The 17,992-nt window shown below is 46.3% G+C and overlaps 1 protein-coding gene across 1 annotated transcript in view; it reads right to left on the reverse strand.

Moving 5' to 3' along the window:
• The window catches only part of Frem2 (FRAS1 related extracellular matrix 2), a 128,526-nt gene extending 121,812 nt beyond the window's left edge, over positions 1-6,714 (reverse strand). The window contains exon 1 of the mRNA XM_050138428.1: positions 1,312-6,714. Coding sequence (XP_049994385.1) covers positions 1,312-6,445 — 5,134 coding nt within the window. The 5' untranslated portion in view covers positions 6,446-6,714. The remainder of the gene's footprint in view (positions 1-1,311) is intronic.
• Between the last annotated feature and the right edge of the window lie 11,278 nt (positions 6,715-17,992).

Below are 17,992 nucleotides of genomic sequence, written 5' to 3' on the forward strand. Positions count from 1 at the left end.
CCCATGAAAACATGCCAGCCTAACACTGCAGAAAACTCTCTGCTGGGCTGGCAGGACAGGCTCCCACTCTGGGGTTTTCCTGTCCCTGCAGGCCCGAGATACAAGCAGGCTCTCAGCCAAGAGTAGGAGGCTTGGAGTGTGAAACTGTTTGCCAGTATCAAACAGAAAAGTAGATCGCTTCAACACAACATCCACGTCTATTAAAGTGTTTGTTGTGTTAGAGCAGAAGGCGGCAGCAGGAAAAGAACACCCCCACTGGGATGTCCTGGGGTCACACTCCATTTCCACCCCAGAGCCTACTGTGGGCAGATCCAGTTTCCATCCTGGTGCTGAGAGATTTTCCTGAAAGCAACACAAATCCCTTTGTAATGAAAGTGGCAGGGTCTGAGAACAGAGCCCTCACCTCCCAGTCAGCCTCTGAATGGCTTCTCCCTTCCCCCGCTCTGAACCACTCTGCAGAGGTCACCTGCCCTTCCATCTCTGACCTCATCAGAGCCTTCAGCCTCAAGGGCTTCAGGGAGGCAGGTGCTTCAGGCAAGGGGTGTCTGACACTTTGCTTGGGACAGGGCAGACAAGGCATTGAAGAAATAATGAATGAAGGACAGTGGATGAAAAAGAGCAATGAAATAAGTGATGATGACAACAATAAAAATAACATGATAGCAAGTAATAAATTAAGGAAAACGTAAATAATTGCAAATAATGATAAAAGAGGTAGAATAATGAAAAATAATAATGAAATAATTCCCTCCCTTGGCTATTAATCCTCTTTTCCTATTTGCTGACTTTAATGAGATGGGTCACTAGTTAGCCAATGAATGCAGACATGATTTTCTGTAATTTGTACCGCATTGTCTCTCACAACGGCTCTAAAATGTTTTGAGGGCTATGTGCAGTGTACAAAGCAGAGGATGGCAAGAAAACTGGCGAAATGAAACAGCATCGCAAAGTCAGCCTCTGGCATAACCCCCTGTATTCTCATTCTTGCCTCAAAAGCCTATCTTGCCACGGTCACAGTGCCTTTACAGTCCCTGGGACAAAGGTCTCTACAATGCAACACCCGGCAAAGCGGCTGTTTCCCCAGAGCTGTGGGTATCTACTGAGCTCCTCCCCTCTGTCTCCTCCCCTGTCTCCTCCCCTCTGTCTCCTCCCCTCTGTCTCCTCCCCTCTTCTCCTCCTCTCTTCTCCCTTCCCTTCCTCTTCCTTTTAACTCAATCTTGATGCTCTACTTATCAGGCTTAGTGAGGGGCTCATTCTCAAAAAATAGAAGCCAGCATGAGCTTTGGTTATAAGGAGAGGAACAGAACATACCTTGAGTAAACTGTGTGATGCTGTGGTTACCTTGGCCCAGGTTAAGAAGGTAGCCATGTTGGGGGGCTTCTGTCACAATGAACCTGAGAGAAAAATGTAGGCTGTCTCTGTCCTCCACTTTCAGTATTTTGCTTGTGATCATGAAGCCCAAATGGCCAGTGGCCAGAGTCCGAAGCGTAGTAGCTCCTTTGTTCACCACAACTTGGGGGACCCTGTTGTCAACAGCCAGCACCTGGATTTTCATCACTTGAGGTCTCCTCGTTTCAAACACCGTATCCGGAAAGACATAGAAGTCCGAGTGGGTGCCATCCGTCACCGTGAAGGAGAAGCTGTCTTCCGTGGGCTCTGTGCCATCATGTTTGTAGCTGATTAAGTTTTCGTTCAAGTCCTGCTTGGTAAAAACCGTGACGGACCTCGTATTGTTGAACAGGAGGTGACCGTGCACAGGAACCTGGGTGACAGTGAACTTGAGGAGCCTGTCTGGAGTATCTCTGTCTTCCACAGTGAGTTCGAAGGGAGTGATCAGCTTGCTGTCGCTTTCACTGACCACCAAGTTGTGGATGGTGACCACCGGCTTTTTATTGTCTACGTCACTGATGGAGATCCTGAACGTTCGGAAGACAGGGTTCCGTCCATCGGTGACTTGAAACTCGAAACTGTCCATTTTGACCTCATCCTCAGCTGTGTGGATGTAGTAGATTTTGTTGCCAGCCAGCTGGAGCTGAGTGAAAGACGTGATGGCCGTCCCTCTTCGATCTGTGCACTCCAAGTGCCCTCTCATGGGAGCCCTGGTGATGGTGAAAACTAAGTTCTCATCGGGACTGTTCAAGTCACTTGTGCTCAGGAGGTCTGTTGTGAGAGTGACTTTGCCACCTTCTTTCAAGGACACCCCCTTACTTATCACATCGGGGAAGACAATGTCCACACTTCCGATAGACACATAAAAGTAGCGATCTATAAGGGCGTTCGTCCCATCCGTCACATCGAATTTAATTAGGTCTCGAATGCCCTCTTGCCCCAAATGGACATATTGAATTAAATTTCTGTCCACTTCATCCTGGGTAAAGTTCATGCCTAGAGTGATGTTTTCAAAGACACCTGTAGGCTTTTGTCTCTGTAACAAGCCATGTCCCGGCCCATATCGAATAATATACACCAACGATTTGTCATCAGAGTCTAAATCGGTTGCCATTAGTATTTTGTTGTTGATAATTTTGGTTTCCCCGATTTCTATTTCTAGCCCATTATTGATGGTCATCCTGGGGGTCTCGTCATCCACCGGGATGACCACGATGAGGGCTGTCTTCTCCACGGAGTGCTTGCCGTCGGTCAGTTGAATCACGAAACTGTCTTCTTGCGTCTCAGAGCCATCATGCTCATAAATAATGCTGGAACTCTCTAGAATCTGGTCCAGGGTGAAGCTTTCAACCAACACCGTGCCATTGATCAGCTGGTTCATGATGTGCCCGTGAGTCGGAAACCGCGTAACGGTGAATGTTAAGTCATCCCGGGGAACGTCAGCGTCGGCCGCATTGAGGATGGGCGTGTCGACCACCAGACTCATGCCTTCCATCACCATGAATTCCCTCATGAACAGTTCTGGCTGCTCATCGTTGGTAGGAACGATTACAATGGGGAAAATCTGCCTCTCGGAAAAGTTAATGCCGTCAGAGCAGCGGAATATAAACCGGTCCTCCACAGGCTCTACCCCTCTGTGGACACTCTGGACATAGTTAATGTGCCCTTGCCTGAGATCCTTCATTGTGAAGGCACTAACAGCAATCCCGGCTCTTGACTTCTCTGAGCCTGGTGCCGGAGAAATGTTCTCGACATAACCTGAGGTGGGTTGGATGACGACTGTGCACAAGAGATCATCATTGTGGGAGTCCATGTCCTCAGCGCTTAGATGGGTTAGGGTGATCATACTCTTGTCACCTTCCAGCACGACAAACTGCTCACCAACGGAGATCTCCGGGGCTTGGCTGTCCACAGGGAGGATGGTCACCCAGACAGTAACACCTTGAATAATACTGCTGCCAATTCTCCATTCTTGGGACATCTCCGACAGACTGAGGTTAAAAGAGTCTGCTCTGGGCAAGAGGCCAATCTCACCGCTGGTGTGGGCATAGACGACAGAGCCCTCCAGGATGTCCCTCTGGGTGAACCGTTCAGCTGGAGCTCCGTTGACCAAAATTTCTCCATACAAAGGTGGATCTTCCAATAGGAAAGTCAGCATCAAATCGTCAGTATCCTGATAGGTCCCCTTAATGATATTGGCAGTGACTTCAGTAGCCCCGTTTTCTAAGACATCTAGATAGGACTCCAGAGTGCCAGCCGGAAGGAGTGGCATGGGACCCTCACGATCCGTGGGCCGAACATTCACTCTGAGAGTGATTGGCACCACGTGGTGTCTGTCGCTGACCTCCAGGGAGCAGCTGTCCGTCAAAGACTCATCCCCGTTATTTGAATAAGAAATTCTGCCCTGCTTTATGTCCTCTAAACGGAAGCGTCCTCCGACGTGCAATGTCTGTCCAGATATTTGCAGGTGTCCATGCTTGGGGACCTGTGTGAGAGTGAAGGAGATGTGGGCCACATCCGTGTCGACGTCATTCACATGCAGCTCCGTCTCCCGCAGGATGTGGTGGCCCTTCTCCTCAACCGTGAAGCCGGTGTTGACAATCTCAGGGGGCTGGTTATCCACAGGCTGCAGGTAAAGGGTGAAGGTGCCCGGAGCCGCATTCCCAGCTCGGTCCTCTACTCGGAATTGGAATTGCGCCACTCGAGCGGCTACTCCCAGCTCCTCACCCGGGGGCCTGTAAGCGATTTTATGATGGTTGACCTGGGCTTGGGTAAAATGGGTCACCACGACTGAGGGATTATCCGTGAAGACCAAAGTGCCTAGCGGAGCTGGCGAGTGGTTTTCATCGGTGTCCACGGGGGGTTGGGTCACTGTGTAGTGTAGCTCTCTGTCATCGGTGTCCAGGTCAGTGTAGTGCAGCCACTTTTTCCTCAGTGGTGTGAGCTGGGATTCCTGGACCACCATCCGAAGGGGACAGCCACGGCCCAGTTCCGGAGGGAGGCGGTCCACGGGATGAATGCGTATCACAAACTTCTGGATTCCGGATTGATTAGGGGGGTCGTGGTTGTCTTGGACTCTAAATGTGAACTGGTCCATCACTGGCCCAGGGCTGTGGGGCCCCGAGTGCCTGTAGAAGAGTCTCCCGTCTGTGATATCCTGTTGCCGCCATTCTGTCACCGTCCGCTCATAAAATAGCCCCTGTTTCTGCCACAGCCCCTGCTCTTCCCGGGGAGCGTGAGTTTGGCGGAGAAGCAGGTGCCCAGTGGTTGAGAAAGGTGGTTCCAGAACAAAACGCAGCTGCGAGTCATCTGAATCCATATCAGTTGCACTCAGGGTCATGGGCGGGATAGGTACGGTTTCACCCTCTGCCAGCGTCAGCCCAGTGTTGGCGTTCAGGACGGGCGGCTGGTCGTCCACAGGCACCAAAGTGATGGGGAACAGGAACTGAACCTGGTGCCTGCCTTCTCCATCCGACATGCGAAGCACCAGGTTGTCACTCAGTGAGCCGTCTCTGTCGTCATGCTGGTAGACAACCTGGCCAGCTGCCAGCTCGGCCACTGTGAAGGTCTTGGGAGCAGAGTCGCTCCCGGGAGAACCCAGAATCACAAGGTGGCCATGCCTGAGCCCGGCCACCACCTCCAGCCTCACGGCTTCTAGATCATCTTCATCACTGATGACCAAGTTCTGGGGTCCACTGCCTACAGGACCCGTGAGCGGCCGATACTGACCCTCATAGAGAATAAGGCCAGTGTTTCGTGTGACCACTGGGGCCAACGTATTCATGGGCTTGACCACCACCATGAAGGCGAAAGGGTCTGAGGCTGCTCCTTCGGGGTCCACTACCTCCAGTTCCAGTTCAAACAGACGCTCCTCGTTAGAGTCTTCAGAGGGAGGCTGGTAGGCAATCTTCAGCAGGCGCAAATCCCGTTGTGTAAAGGAGGAGAGAGGCAGGCTTCGGTCATCAGTGCTCACCAAGTAGCCCTGCCCGGGCTGGAAGGCAGAGGTGAGGTTGAAGATCAAAAGGTCTGGGTCGGATTCAGCATCCTCGGCCGCCAGCATGTCTGGAGTCAGAGCGGTCAGTACAAACTGGTCCACCTCCATCATCATCATGGCCACGAAACTGGGCTTGGGGGCAGTGTTCTCCGTTCCTCCCCGGATCCTCACAAGCACCTGGAAGTGCTCCCGTTTTAAAGGCGGGCTGCCCACAGGAGCCCCTCGCGAATGTAGCTCCACCACCATAGGCAGCCAGTCCCTGTTAGGTGAGCGACTGGGGGCTGTGTGCCGGTAGCGCACTCCCAGCTCTTGGAATTCTTTGCAGTCCATCAAAAGGGTCTCCGAGGTCCCTCCCGTTCTGGCCCCTTCCGGAGCTTGTGGGTAGTGAAGGAGTTCTCCATAACGAGGCAAAGCGCTCAAACCTGATAAGATGCCCACGCGGCACTCCTCGGTTTCAGGCTGGTAGGCGAACTCTAAGCTCCGAGCGTCCAGGGCATTGCTAGTCCCTAGTAATTCTTCCACGACCAGAGGTAAGTTCCGAGTCACAACTTCCAGTTGGGTGAAGACCACTTCCACCTCTAGGGCCAACGGCAGGACTATCGCCCCTCCTGGGGCATCGTAGCGCAACTGCAGCCGGACGCGGTCTCGCGAAGGGCTGCGAGCACCCAGGTGCGAGTAGCGCACCTCTCCGGGGCCATAGTCGCACGCGAAGCGCTTGGGACTCAAGCGGCCTGGCCGCTGGGCCAGCGCGTCGTTGTCTAGCACCGTCACGTAGCAGCGGTCCCCTGGCTGCACCTGCAGCACCAAGTCACGCAACGGATCCAGCCAGACTTCGCGACCGAAGGGCACTCGGAGCCCGCGGTTCGCCACCACGATAGCGTCCTCTGAAGGTATTCCAGAAGCCCCGGAGAGACCCGGGGACAGAAGTGCTGCGCCTGGGGCAGCAGGCTGTGTGGAGACGCGGCTTACCAGTGACAGAAACAGCACGAGCAGCCTGGGGGACTGTTTGGGTATCGTCTGGAAGCCGGAGAATTTGACTCTCAAGCGCGCTCGGGTGGCCATCCCTGCAGTCCTTGTGGTGTGCAGGGTCCCGGCGTTAGGGTTCCGATAGTTCACCCTGCGCGTATGCAAAGCTAGTCTTGAGTGCAGGCTTCCAGAGAGACCGCTGGGAAGGGCCGAAAACTCGGCGCGGCCCCTGTGGGGTCCTCCCCGTGGCAGGGCAGGACCTGGAGATGGCCCAGCGCGCCGTGCGGTCCCGGCCTGGAGCGGCAACCTAAGATGCTAAACACTTCCAGCGCGTCCGGGGCGTCTGGTAGGCAGAACAGTCCCGACTTCCCAGGTCCCAGGACCTTAGACTTTGAGGGAAATCCCTCCCCTCGCACCCCCTAACTCCAATTCTGTCAGGGGGCCAATCGCTGGTCCCTGGAGGAGGTTCTGAGTCCAGGGTTGGGTAGTGACTGCTGTCAATCAGCTCCCAGGCGGGGAAACTGCGCAGAGAGAGGTGCAACAGGTTGATTGGAACAGAGCGGGTTCCTGGGTCGGCTTGCTGGAGGATAGACGTCCCTGGACCTGGGACTGTGGCTCCGCCAGCACCCCCGCCACTCCCCGCGGTACTACGGACTCAGGTTTTCAGGCCAAGATTAATTCATTTCAGCCCCCTTCCCTGGTCATTGACATCCCTCCCAGGAGGACTACTTCTCGCCCAAACTGTGAGAGCAAACTTAAAGGACCTTATCATCTGAGTTTGAATAGGAACTCAGAGCAGTTTGGGAAGACACTGGGGATTTTCAAAAGAATCCGAGATTTAAAAATCAGACCCAGCTAGCTAGAGCAGGTTGCAACCCTTACCTCCTTTTCCCCCCTCTTTCGCTGATTTCCCCACACTTTACAATGGACATAGAGACTTAGTCCGCAGATTGGTGTTTTTTTTTTTTTAACAAGACCCTCCTTTGCAACCAAAGTTCACAGAGTTTAAGGGGGGGGGGGGGAGAAGGCATTTGAAAAGTGTGAGAAAAAAACAAGCTGATCAGAATCGCTAGTCTTTCCAGAGAGACGGTCCAGAGAATGTAGCCCCAGGCTGTCTTCAAACCACCGCTGGCAGATAGCTGTCACTGCAGAAGGTCTCTGTTCCCTTCGCAGTAATTAGACGAAGTACAAGCTAAACCCACTTGTCAACTTCGCAAATCTTCGCACGCCGAGACAACTGATAAACACCCGGAGGACCAAGAAGAATTTAGATAGTGCCTCGGGTCAGCCAGCCCAGTTTGAAACTCTCTACCCTGAGCGCTTCCTGCCCCCTTGCGTCGGTTGGTCGGGTTTCATCCGGCAGGCAGATACCCCTTAAAAGGCTTTTCTTCTCCCTTCCCTGCACCCAAAGCCCCTCACAATGAAAATCCAGAGCCATTTTCAGTGAATTTCTGGCCAGCCTTGCTTGCTGGGTCGAAATATTTTTTTTTTCCAATAACACAAATTGACTATGAAACAAGAAATTGGGATAATAGAACAATTCCTTTTTTTTTTTTTCTTCTTCAATAAAACACCGGATTTGGAAAAGAGGGGTGTGTGAAGAACCCTTTTAAATTTCAGTCGAAATGAAAGATGCGAGATTTAAGCGTGGCGAGTTTTAGGAAGAAATGCTAATCATCTTAGCCCTTTCTGTGATCAGCTTGAGCGCCTCTATTTCAGGAGATGACGCCTGTCTGATGTATTTACACAACACTAACTTTGGCAAATGTCGAATTCTGTTCCAAGAAACCCACTGGCCATTGGTCTCTGGGAATCAGAAGTGGAAGGTTCTGAAAGTCTTTTTAAAAAGAGAGGAGACATTTATGCAAACAAACCAGGAAAATTTAGTCAGCAGAGCTTTAGCCTTGTTCTGTGTGATTTGTATGGTTGGGGAGCCTTCAACTCCTACTTATATGTCACAGTTTGTTACAGAAATAGAAAGGATGCTGCCAGCACTTGAAACACATGAGAAAATTCCCATCCGACTCCTGGCAAAATTCCAGTTCTCTTGATTTAATTATTATGATTTATTGTGCTGATTTATGGTTTCATTCAGAACTCAAGTGACCAAGACATGAGAATATCCTGTTTTCTGTTTGCAGATGCACAGGGAGATGTCAAGGAGGGTAGAAGATCAGTTTCAAAATGAGGGGCTTTCTGTATCATGTCCTAAATCCTAATTATTGAAAAAGAAGCCAAATAAGTGTCCGAGTGTGTGTGTGTGTGTGTGTGTGTGTGTGTGTGTGTGTGTGTTTTGGCCTGACTGGGAGTCACAGCTGGACTGCTGATGGCTCCCAGTGGCCCCCGGCATTTTTTTTTCTTCCTTTTAAAGTCCACCAATGTTTGATTTGCCAGCAGTGATAAGATCAGTATTTGAAGTATGGTCGGATGCCTGAAGGGTAGTGTTCAATATTTTGTTTCATGCTAAGAATACAGGCTCGAGTTTATTTTTAAGTGGACTAAGAAAATCAATAAACTGGACTCCTTTTGACTTTTAATTTTAGCTTTCCTGAACTGAAGTGACAGAATGTTTCTTTGGAAATGTTTTTTTATTTTTTTAAAAAAATTATTTTAGCTTTTTTTTTAAATCAGATAGCTAGCCATGCAGAGTTGCTTAAATATCTTTTATAGTGAGGATCAATGCTAAAAACAGTAAGATAGTACATTATTATCAGAGAGAAATTACTATTGATACTTTGACATTAGAAGTATTGAAGTTAGCAGGGAAATGTCATTTTAAAGAAAATGTTCTTGATCTTAAAGGTGACGAAAAAGCTAACAAATACAAATGTTTGTTTTTAAATCCCAGCTTAATTCCTTAGCTCTTATTTCTTAAGCCTTGTGCCATTTCTTGTAGATAACCCAGACAAAATATTCCTTAGGATAAAGTCTTATTTTTTTTTCCTCTTCTTAGAAAATTCACACCACAAAGAGTCTCTTCAAAACAACGAACTCAAATTTAATGATTGCCGAAACCCTGGAAGATTTCCGGCCTAAGGTTAAGTAGCACGGAACTGATTTCCTGAAGTAAAGGAGGTATTTAAGATGCAGGCAAGATAGTCAGCCAGAAAGGCACCAGCAGGTGTGGAAATACAAAGCCAGGGAGGCGCTAAGGGAGCAGGTGGCTAAATTTGAACATTAGTTTTCATTCTAGAGTCTGCTTCACTTTCCTCATGGACTTCTAGCAGCTCCTGAGACTCTAATAGTCTCAGAGGCCCTTTAAAAATATGCTCGGCCCTCCTTAAATATCCATGGTTGATTGGCTTCAGGATCCTCCCTCGAAAGCCCAGATCTGAATGTGTGTGTCCCTTGTGTAAAACAGGTGTGCTGTTTGTGCATAATCTGTGCAAACCTCCCATACACTTAAGTCACCTCTGGTTTATTCATAGTGCCCACGATGCTATAAATGTGGAGATGGGGGTGCTGTTTTTCAGAGGACAAGCACGTAAGAACCATCTGTCCATGTTCAGCCCAGACACCAAGGTTTTCTGACTATCTTCAGTCAGTGGTTTGTTGACTGAATGGCTACGGAAGTCCTGGATACATAGAGCCAGCTGCACCTGAGACAGATGAACACAACTTTATGCTGAGCACTTGCTGGTTCTCAGGAGAGTTTTATTTTTGAGCAGCTTCAAAAATAGGCTTTCCTTACAGACACAAAAGTGAGCACTTTCGGAGAAGCAGGAAGGGAGAACAAACAGAGTTGGACTGATTAATCTGGAGGGGGATCCTTCCTTCCAGCTAAGGGGGCTGTAGCAGAAGGCCACCTGTTTTCCTACCTAGGTCTCAGATGTAGAACAAAGAGCTTAAAGTTAAATTCTGATTTTATTCTTTTTCTGTATTAAAAGTCACAGATTCTCCACCTGCAGGTTTTCAAACAAGCTCATATTGAAGTAGAATTCAAACAATTTAAACAACTGATCATGAGTGGGCCGAGTCCAGAAACCAACCAACCAACTAACCAACCAACCAACCAACCAACCAACCAACAAAAACAAAAACAAAAACAAAAAAAAAAAAAAGAAGAAAGCTCTTCTCTTACTGTGATTTTTACTGAAAGCTTTAAAAGATACTGCACACGAGTACTTTCACACGCTTCTGACTGTAATTTTCTTTCCTGATTATTGCGATAAGTGTCCTTAGAAACCTCCACAGTGTTGATGGGAGACACAGATATTTAGCAAAGGTCTCTCAGTATTTTTCCTTCTCTTAGAAACAATTCAGTTCTACAGAAATAATCTTAGAAATCATCGTTCAAATGAATCAGCTTTGAGAATGATTTTATTAGAAGTTCAGTTCACACTTTTTCCAAAATATTCTCTTTTATTGTTTAAAATTAATTCCTAAACATTTTTTCCCTGAATTTCCCAGCCCCAGTCTATAAAGCTTACCTGTTTGGTTCAAACAAACCTGGGCACCAAACTGCTGGCATAAACCTTCTTAGCACAAGAATCGTGTAAAGAAAATCTTAAAGTTCACTTTCCATCTCTCCACCTGTCCAGACTTCAGTATACCGTACAATGTTTGTAATAGATTGTCCCTTGGGTTGCTGCTAGACATCTACCAACAACAGAAAGCTTACTGTGCCTTGTGGAGTCGGGCCCTTCGCTGTAGCTAAAGTGGCTGCAATGCCGGTTCTCCTGGAGAGCCCCTGACAGCCTCCGCGAGATTTCCGTCTCCAGCACGAAACGTATTCTCCCTACTCCCTCGTCCACATGACAGCTTGTCAGGTGTTCCCGCCCCGAAGTCACGTCTCCAGCCTGTTGTCTTTTGTACAGACTAAATATTGCTGCTTCTCCCCACTGCCCCTGAAGACACATCTGGGAACCTTTGCCGCTGTGTTTTCTGTCTTGAGAGTCCGTGAGTGTTGAAGCAGGGTTGCATATGCACAATGATGGGGTTCTTCTCTACTAGATAAATGTGCCCTCCCTCACTGTGCCTCCCTCCATCCTTTGTGGGTCGGAGATGATTGCGGGGGCGGGGAGGGGATAGGTGCCAGTTTCTGGTTAACGACGTGTTTGGAGTGGCAAAAGTGATTCGAATCGCAGAAAGAACGTAGTCTCCACATCCCCTCTTAAATTATTAGTGGTTAACAGAACAGTCGCCATTCTTTAAAGTAGAAAGAGAGGAAGTTTAAATTATGGACAGTACAAACTATTACCATATTGGCTAAAAAAGTGATAGATTATTATAAATCTTTTGGTTAGGGGCTGGAGAGATGGCTCAGAGGTTAAGAGCATTGCCTGCTCTTCCAAAGGTGCTGCGTTCAATTCCCAGCAACCATATGGTGGCTCACAACCATCTGTAATGGAGTCTGGCGCCCTCTTCTGGCCTTTAGGCATACACACAGACAGATTATTGTATACATAATAAATACGTATTTAAAAAAATAAATATTTTGGTTAGCTGACTTTGAAGAGAATACTTTTGTTCTTTTGAAATAACTGTTACAATTCCAAAATTTTATTCTAGTAACCAACCCAAGTTATAACAAGTGCTATATAAATAATGATTTTATGACAATAATATTGATGAAAAGAAAAAGTACAAATAAAATTACCTGAATAATGGAAATACATGAAATTCAATTGTGGCAGTTTTTGAGCATCTGTAACTCCAATTCCAGGGGTCCAATGCCCTCTTCTAACCTCCATGAGCAGCGCACACATAGTGCACATACGTACATACAATCACACACATATAAGATTAAAACAAGTAACTCAAATAATTAAAAATAGTGTAAAGCACAATGATTACATTTAATAAGAGAATAAACTAACAATGGGGAAAATAAGATTTAAAGTAATCTATTTTTCCTATTTTAAAATTGGTATTATTCTTAAAATTTAAATAAAATACAGGAAGGGACTCTGCACACTATCAAAAAAGGAACATAAACACCAACCCTGCCACACACGCCTTATCTACAATGATGTAGTACCTATAAGACATGCCAGTGCACTGGTGGCACATGCTTGTGGGAGTAACCAACCGGTGCCTGCTTTGACTTAAGGACCACATCCAACACAGGGGTGACCAAAAACCTGAGGGGGAACCTAGGGCAAAATCAAATAATAATCGTCTAAAAAGCCAGAAAAGAAAAAAAAAAGTGACCCCCTCAAGATATTCTGCTATATTTATAGATCAGTGCAAATACTTCCGCTGGGATTATAGAGAATAGTTAAAATATCTTCCATTTCAGAGGCAAGTTTTTCCTCAAGGTCTTTGTAGTATTATTTTCAATTTTGGAATAATGTAATGACTTTGCCTCTTACATTCTAGAAGTTAGCAACTTTTTTTTCTTTTCAATTATGTACTCAAACAAATACTTTGGGCACATTTGTATACATTCTTCCGAACTCCTCAAGATTCATGTGTGTTGGAGTCTGGCTGGCTCTGGCTTTGAGAAGAGCTTTGCAGTGTGAGCAGGCGGCATTTTTACATGAGTCTTAGGAAGGGTGTCTGCGGGGCGTCTCTGATTTTAATCTGGAAACATCCTGGTTTTTGCCAACGTAGGCTATGATAGCAGAGAAAGGGTACCTTTCTTCCTTCAGCTGCGCTGAACTATTTGAAATTTGTGACTGAGTCTCTTTCTTACAGCCCTCACAGTGCCATGACCCCATATGTGCTATTATAGGAACATCAGAATGATGCCTTGGATACAGGGTGTACTATGCTGGCTTCTGTAGGAAAGCTATTAAAGAAATAACAATACACACACACATATACATACATACATGAAATATAATAAATAATGAAAACAATAATAGTTGGGGATCTATCATAGGTGATAGAAACAATCAAACAGCTTATAAAACAGTCTTTATTTTAATGTAGTATTACTCTGATGTCATCTCTGAATTCACATGGGTGAAAATAGTTGGGTTTCCATAACTATAAATATCAACTTATTTCGTAAGTATTCTAGGTGATACCAGATAGGGGGAAAATCAGGTTATTAAAAGAACTAATGACAGAGGGTTCTAACTATGGCTTCTTTCTTAGAATCTGCTACATGTCTCTTTTCCTGGGATACAAATAAAGAAAAGCTACTATTAGACTACTGAACTCCTTTGACCCAGCCTAACACAAGCATTTCCTTTTCCGTGGTTCGGAAATGATATGCTGGATTTTTACTGACATTAAAAAGGACGCTGCTTTCGACAGTGGGACCAGGCATGGTGGGGTGGTTTGCATAAATTCTTATAGCTACCAATAAGATTAAGCAATCCAGCAGAGGGTAAATCAATATAACCCTCTATTTCTTAAAAATAAATTGTGTGCAAGTCACACACGGAGTCTACAGTATGCATGTATCTAATGCCGAGAGGTGAAGTGTGAGGTTCAGAGCTATGTTCCTGGTCTTCCTCGGACTAGCCTACCTCACAGACAGTGCTCAGAACATGAGGACTTGACATGCCTGAACCTATGGTGGGGCAGCTCTCCTGGGAGGAAACAAGGTTAAAGAGTCCGTCAGAGATACATAAGGAATGGCCCATTCTTATTCTTTGTTTGTTTTATTTTTTAATTTTTTTAACTTATTTAACTTTATTTTATATGCATTGGTATGAATATATCAGATCTCCTGGAACTGGAGTTACAGACAGTTGTGAGCTGCCATGTGGGTGCTGTGATTTGAACCTGGGTCTTCTAGAAGAACAGCCAGTGCTCTTAACTGCTGAGTCATCGCTCCAGCCCCCAAAGGCAAGGATGTCAGGAGTGGGATTCAAACCTACGTCTCCAGGGGAGCCGGCGACCTGAACGCAGCGCCTTAGACCGCTTGGCCGGTTGTTTGTTTGTTTTAAAAACAGGGTTTCTCTGTAGCTTTGGAGTTTCTCTGTAGTCTGTCCTGGAACTAGCTCTTGTAGACCAGACTGACCTCGAACTCACAGAGATCTTCCTATCCCTGTCTCCTGAGTGCTGGGATTAAAGGTGGTACACTACCACAGCCCATTTTAGGAATGACCCATTGTTAAGAAAATAAGAAGTGATATTTCCCTTTCTGGGCCGGGCCAGGGCAGCCTCTTCTGTTATAGTTAGGGACAACTGAGTGTCAAGGTTGAGCAAATAAGAGGGTTCCACAGGTAACTTCGGCCCAGTTAATACTTTCCCCAAACTGCTCTGAGATCTGGAGTTCATCCTACCTGACCTTTCTCTGTCCCCTTTCACATCTGGTGGGCCTACATCTAGGTCTGGAACACCCCCTGCTTCCTGGTCCCTCTGCCCTTCCCGGGCTTCCATGTGTCCCTGGTTTGTCTGTGCTGTCTGTGCGTCAGTCCCTCGGAAACTGTTCTGCACTTTGTGACTGTGCCTAGAGCAACACACAACTCTGTTGTCAACACACACAAACCTCGGCTGTTTGTCTGTGCCCTTCATGGTTGAAGGCGTAAGTCACGAACAAGGCCACACCAGTTTGGAGTTATGATTAATAGGGTGTTATTTATTTAAAGGGGAAAACTTACAGATCACCGTCCCAGACAACAGCCATCTGCACAACCAGGAAGGGAGTCTAGTCTCCGGCGGAGCAGGAAGTGAAGAGCGCGAGCAGAGGAAATAGCCGCTTTTTTAAAGGGAGAGAGGCCACGCCCCAATGAGCTGGTATCACAGCAGCTATTGGTTGGAGGGGCGGAAGGACCTCCCGCAACACCTCCCCCTTTTGTTTAAGTAAGAGAGTTCTAAACCTACTATGAAATTATATACAATAAGTACAAATATCCTATTCTAACTAGCTTAGGTCTTGTATAATAAATAACTTGGCCAAGTCGTGAGAAAAAAGTAACTACATTTATATAGTCTTCAACCCCATCAAAGATCTGAGAAGGGAAATAATGTTAACTGGGTAATTAGGAAGTTCAGTAAAACAACTTCCAAAACATGCAACAAATCACAGAGACAACTAGCTACCTGGGCAATCACCCAAAGTCATGTTTGCAGCGTTGAAGCAACCAACTTTGGCTAAGGCCTAACATAACTGACATACCATTTTCAAAGGCAAGCAACTTTTCAAAACTATCTTACCCTGTCTTGGCAGGATATGACAGTCCTGTTTTATTTATTGATGCAAGCTCTGTATCTCTGTCAGTTGTTGAGGTATGGGCATTTCTTTGCCCCAAGGCCAGTTCTGCCAAAAAGAAAGGCTCCAGGTGGAGTGTCTTTGGTGCTCAACATTCTCTCGGGAATAGAGCGGTGTTGCCAGGAGCAATTGTGTCTCACTACCACAAAACTCTGAGTTAGATTAAAGGCCATATTCTACAGCTCTTCAAAGAGGTTGAAGATTATCTATCTATACTGAGTATAATCTCTATATATCTAAAGAACCTGATTAGTCTAATTATAAATGACAAACTTAGATGATTATTAATCTATATAATTCTCAATATCTATCTAACTTAAAGACTAAGACAATAAACAACTGTGTAATATATGGAGACAATGATCTTCATCTGTAAACAATGTCATTACATATCAAATGTAAACAATGTTATTACATAAATAGTATCAGAGGTAGAAATGTACATTGTGATATGGTAGATGTATCAATACAATATAAGCATACTCTTATACAAAAATAGAGGTAGGAACACTCACATTCAATATTCAATATGTCAATATACAGGAAACAGTACCAATACAGTTTTCTAAAAACAGTAATTCACAAATACCAATCATCCCATCAAACCAGTTAATCCCCTTTGCTTTTTTTTTTTTTTTTCGAACATACCCCTAATTCCATAAAACATCTCCCCATCCCCTCAACCCCAAACCAACGACTAAAAGATGTCCCTAACCCTGAGGGCAAACTCTGTTGGGAGAGGGGACGTCGTCCTCTAAGATTGCTTCAAGCTGACATGGGGGCGATGTTCTCCTTAGGGGCTCCTGTGAAAGCAAATGATGGTAAAATCCCCAAATTAACCTTGGAGAAAATTATAATTAGTCCCTGAGCGCTTTGAGAAGGCCCGGCCAGAGTGTTGTCAAAAATGTGCACCATTCGAAATTGTCTTGTGCCAGTGATACGGGCTTTTGCACAGGAGTTGCCCCTCATTTGCTCGGCTATATTAGTTGTTTGTATCTTTCTTCAGGGCATGGCCACATCACTGCACTTCATGTCTGTTGCCTGTCTCCCCAAATGTCAGTACCGTCCCTCTGTAACGCCTGATGGCTAACCCTGTGGGATCGTCTCTTGTTCTCAAGGCTTTGGAGGCACAGACATTTTCTGGTATAACTGCGGGCAAAATACCATTCGTGTATTCGTGTCGTAATTCACTCCGACAGATTTCCATACGTGAGCACCAATACGACAAAGTAGTCAAGTTTGAACATGCGCGGGGCAGTGCTGTTGATGCACGCTGTGTGTCTCTGTTCGTCAGTCTTTGAAAGCAACGCTGACAGTTTGAAAAGCAGACACGTGTTTCTCGGAGTAGACTTAGACTTGTGTAGGCTCCGGAAAATTCCTGTGACCTAGCAGGTGGGTTTGCAGAGAGCGGGCTCAGATTTCAATCTGGTCCTTGATGGCAGGCATTAGCCATTCATTGTGTGTGTCCCTCGTTCACCCTCGTGTGCTCAGCTTTGAGTTTATAGTGCTTAGTCAGAATGAAAGCAAACCGCATTCAAGTAAACCATATCGAATCCAGCAAGTGATGCCCGTCTTTGGAACCCTTGAAATCCCGGTCAAGACAAGCGCTCGTCAAGCAGACAGTGAATTTTATCAGTGTTATGAAGGAAACTCAGAGGCCCTCAGTAGCTCTGTTCACAGTTAGAAAACTTCAATAAACCTTCTGTCCACTATAGCGAAGATATGTAATGGCAATTTAGGGACGTGTTCTGTCATTTAAACGTAAACACAAACTGTTTTGTTTTTTCATGTAAGTTTCTTCATGTGATCAATAAAGACAGCGAGGCCTGGGAGACGAAAGTTGTGGAGAACTTGGAGACCCCATAGTCAGAGCAAAGTGGTTCCTGACTCAGTGGTCAGAACAGGGAGCAGCCACAGTTGGTGAAGGCTAGACACGTCAACACTTCAGCAGAGAAACTAAAAAAGAGTCAAATAAAAGAAAAGTAATGTGATGGAAAAAAAAATATCGAGAGCAACTGAGCAGTTTAACTACAGTGTGCTTTAACTCCCCCTCCCCACCCGGGAGAAAAGTCTGTGCTTGTAGCCAGGCCGTGGCGCACGCCTTTAATCCCAGCACTCGGGAGGCAGAGACAGGCAGATCTCTGTGAGTTCGAGGCCAGCCTGGTCTACAAGAGCTAGTGCCAGGACAGGAACCAAAGCTACAGAGAAACCCTGTCTCGAAAAACCAAAACCAAAACAAACAAACAAAAACAAACAAACAAACAAAAAAAGTCTGTGCTTGTTTTGAATTTCTTGAATTTGATTTCTCTGTGCTTGTTTTGAATTTCTCACTTTGGGCTTTGGGGACAATGCAGTACTTGTGGGAACATAGGGGCTTGAGAAGAGGGTGGTGGGAAGGGAAGGGACCCCCACTTGTTCAGGACTGCTTATTTCTTTTATAATGTTCCCTTTGCCATTGCAGATATATGTCAAAGGCCAGTTTGCTCATTTTAAGGCATGGTTCTACATAGGAGGGATGAAGATGTGTGCTA

The sequence above is a fragment of the Alexandromys fortis genome, unplaced genomic scaffold (assembly GCF_014885135.2).
Source record: "Alexandromys fortis isolate MF-2015 unplaced genomic scaffold, M_Fortis_MF-2015_v1.1 scaffold_15, whole genome shotgun sequence".
Lineage (NCBI taxonomy): Eukaryota > Metazoa > Chordata > Mammalia > Rodentia > Cricetidae > Alexandromys > Alexandromys fortis.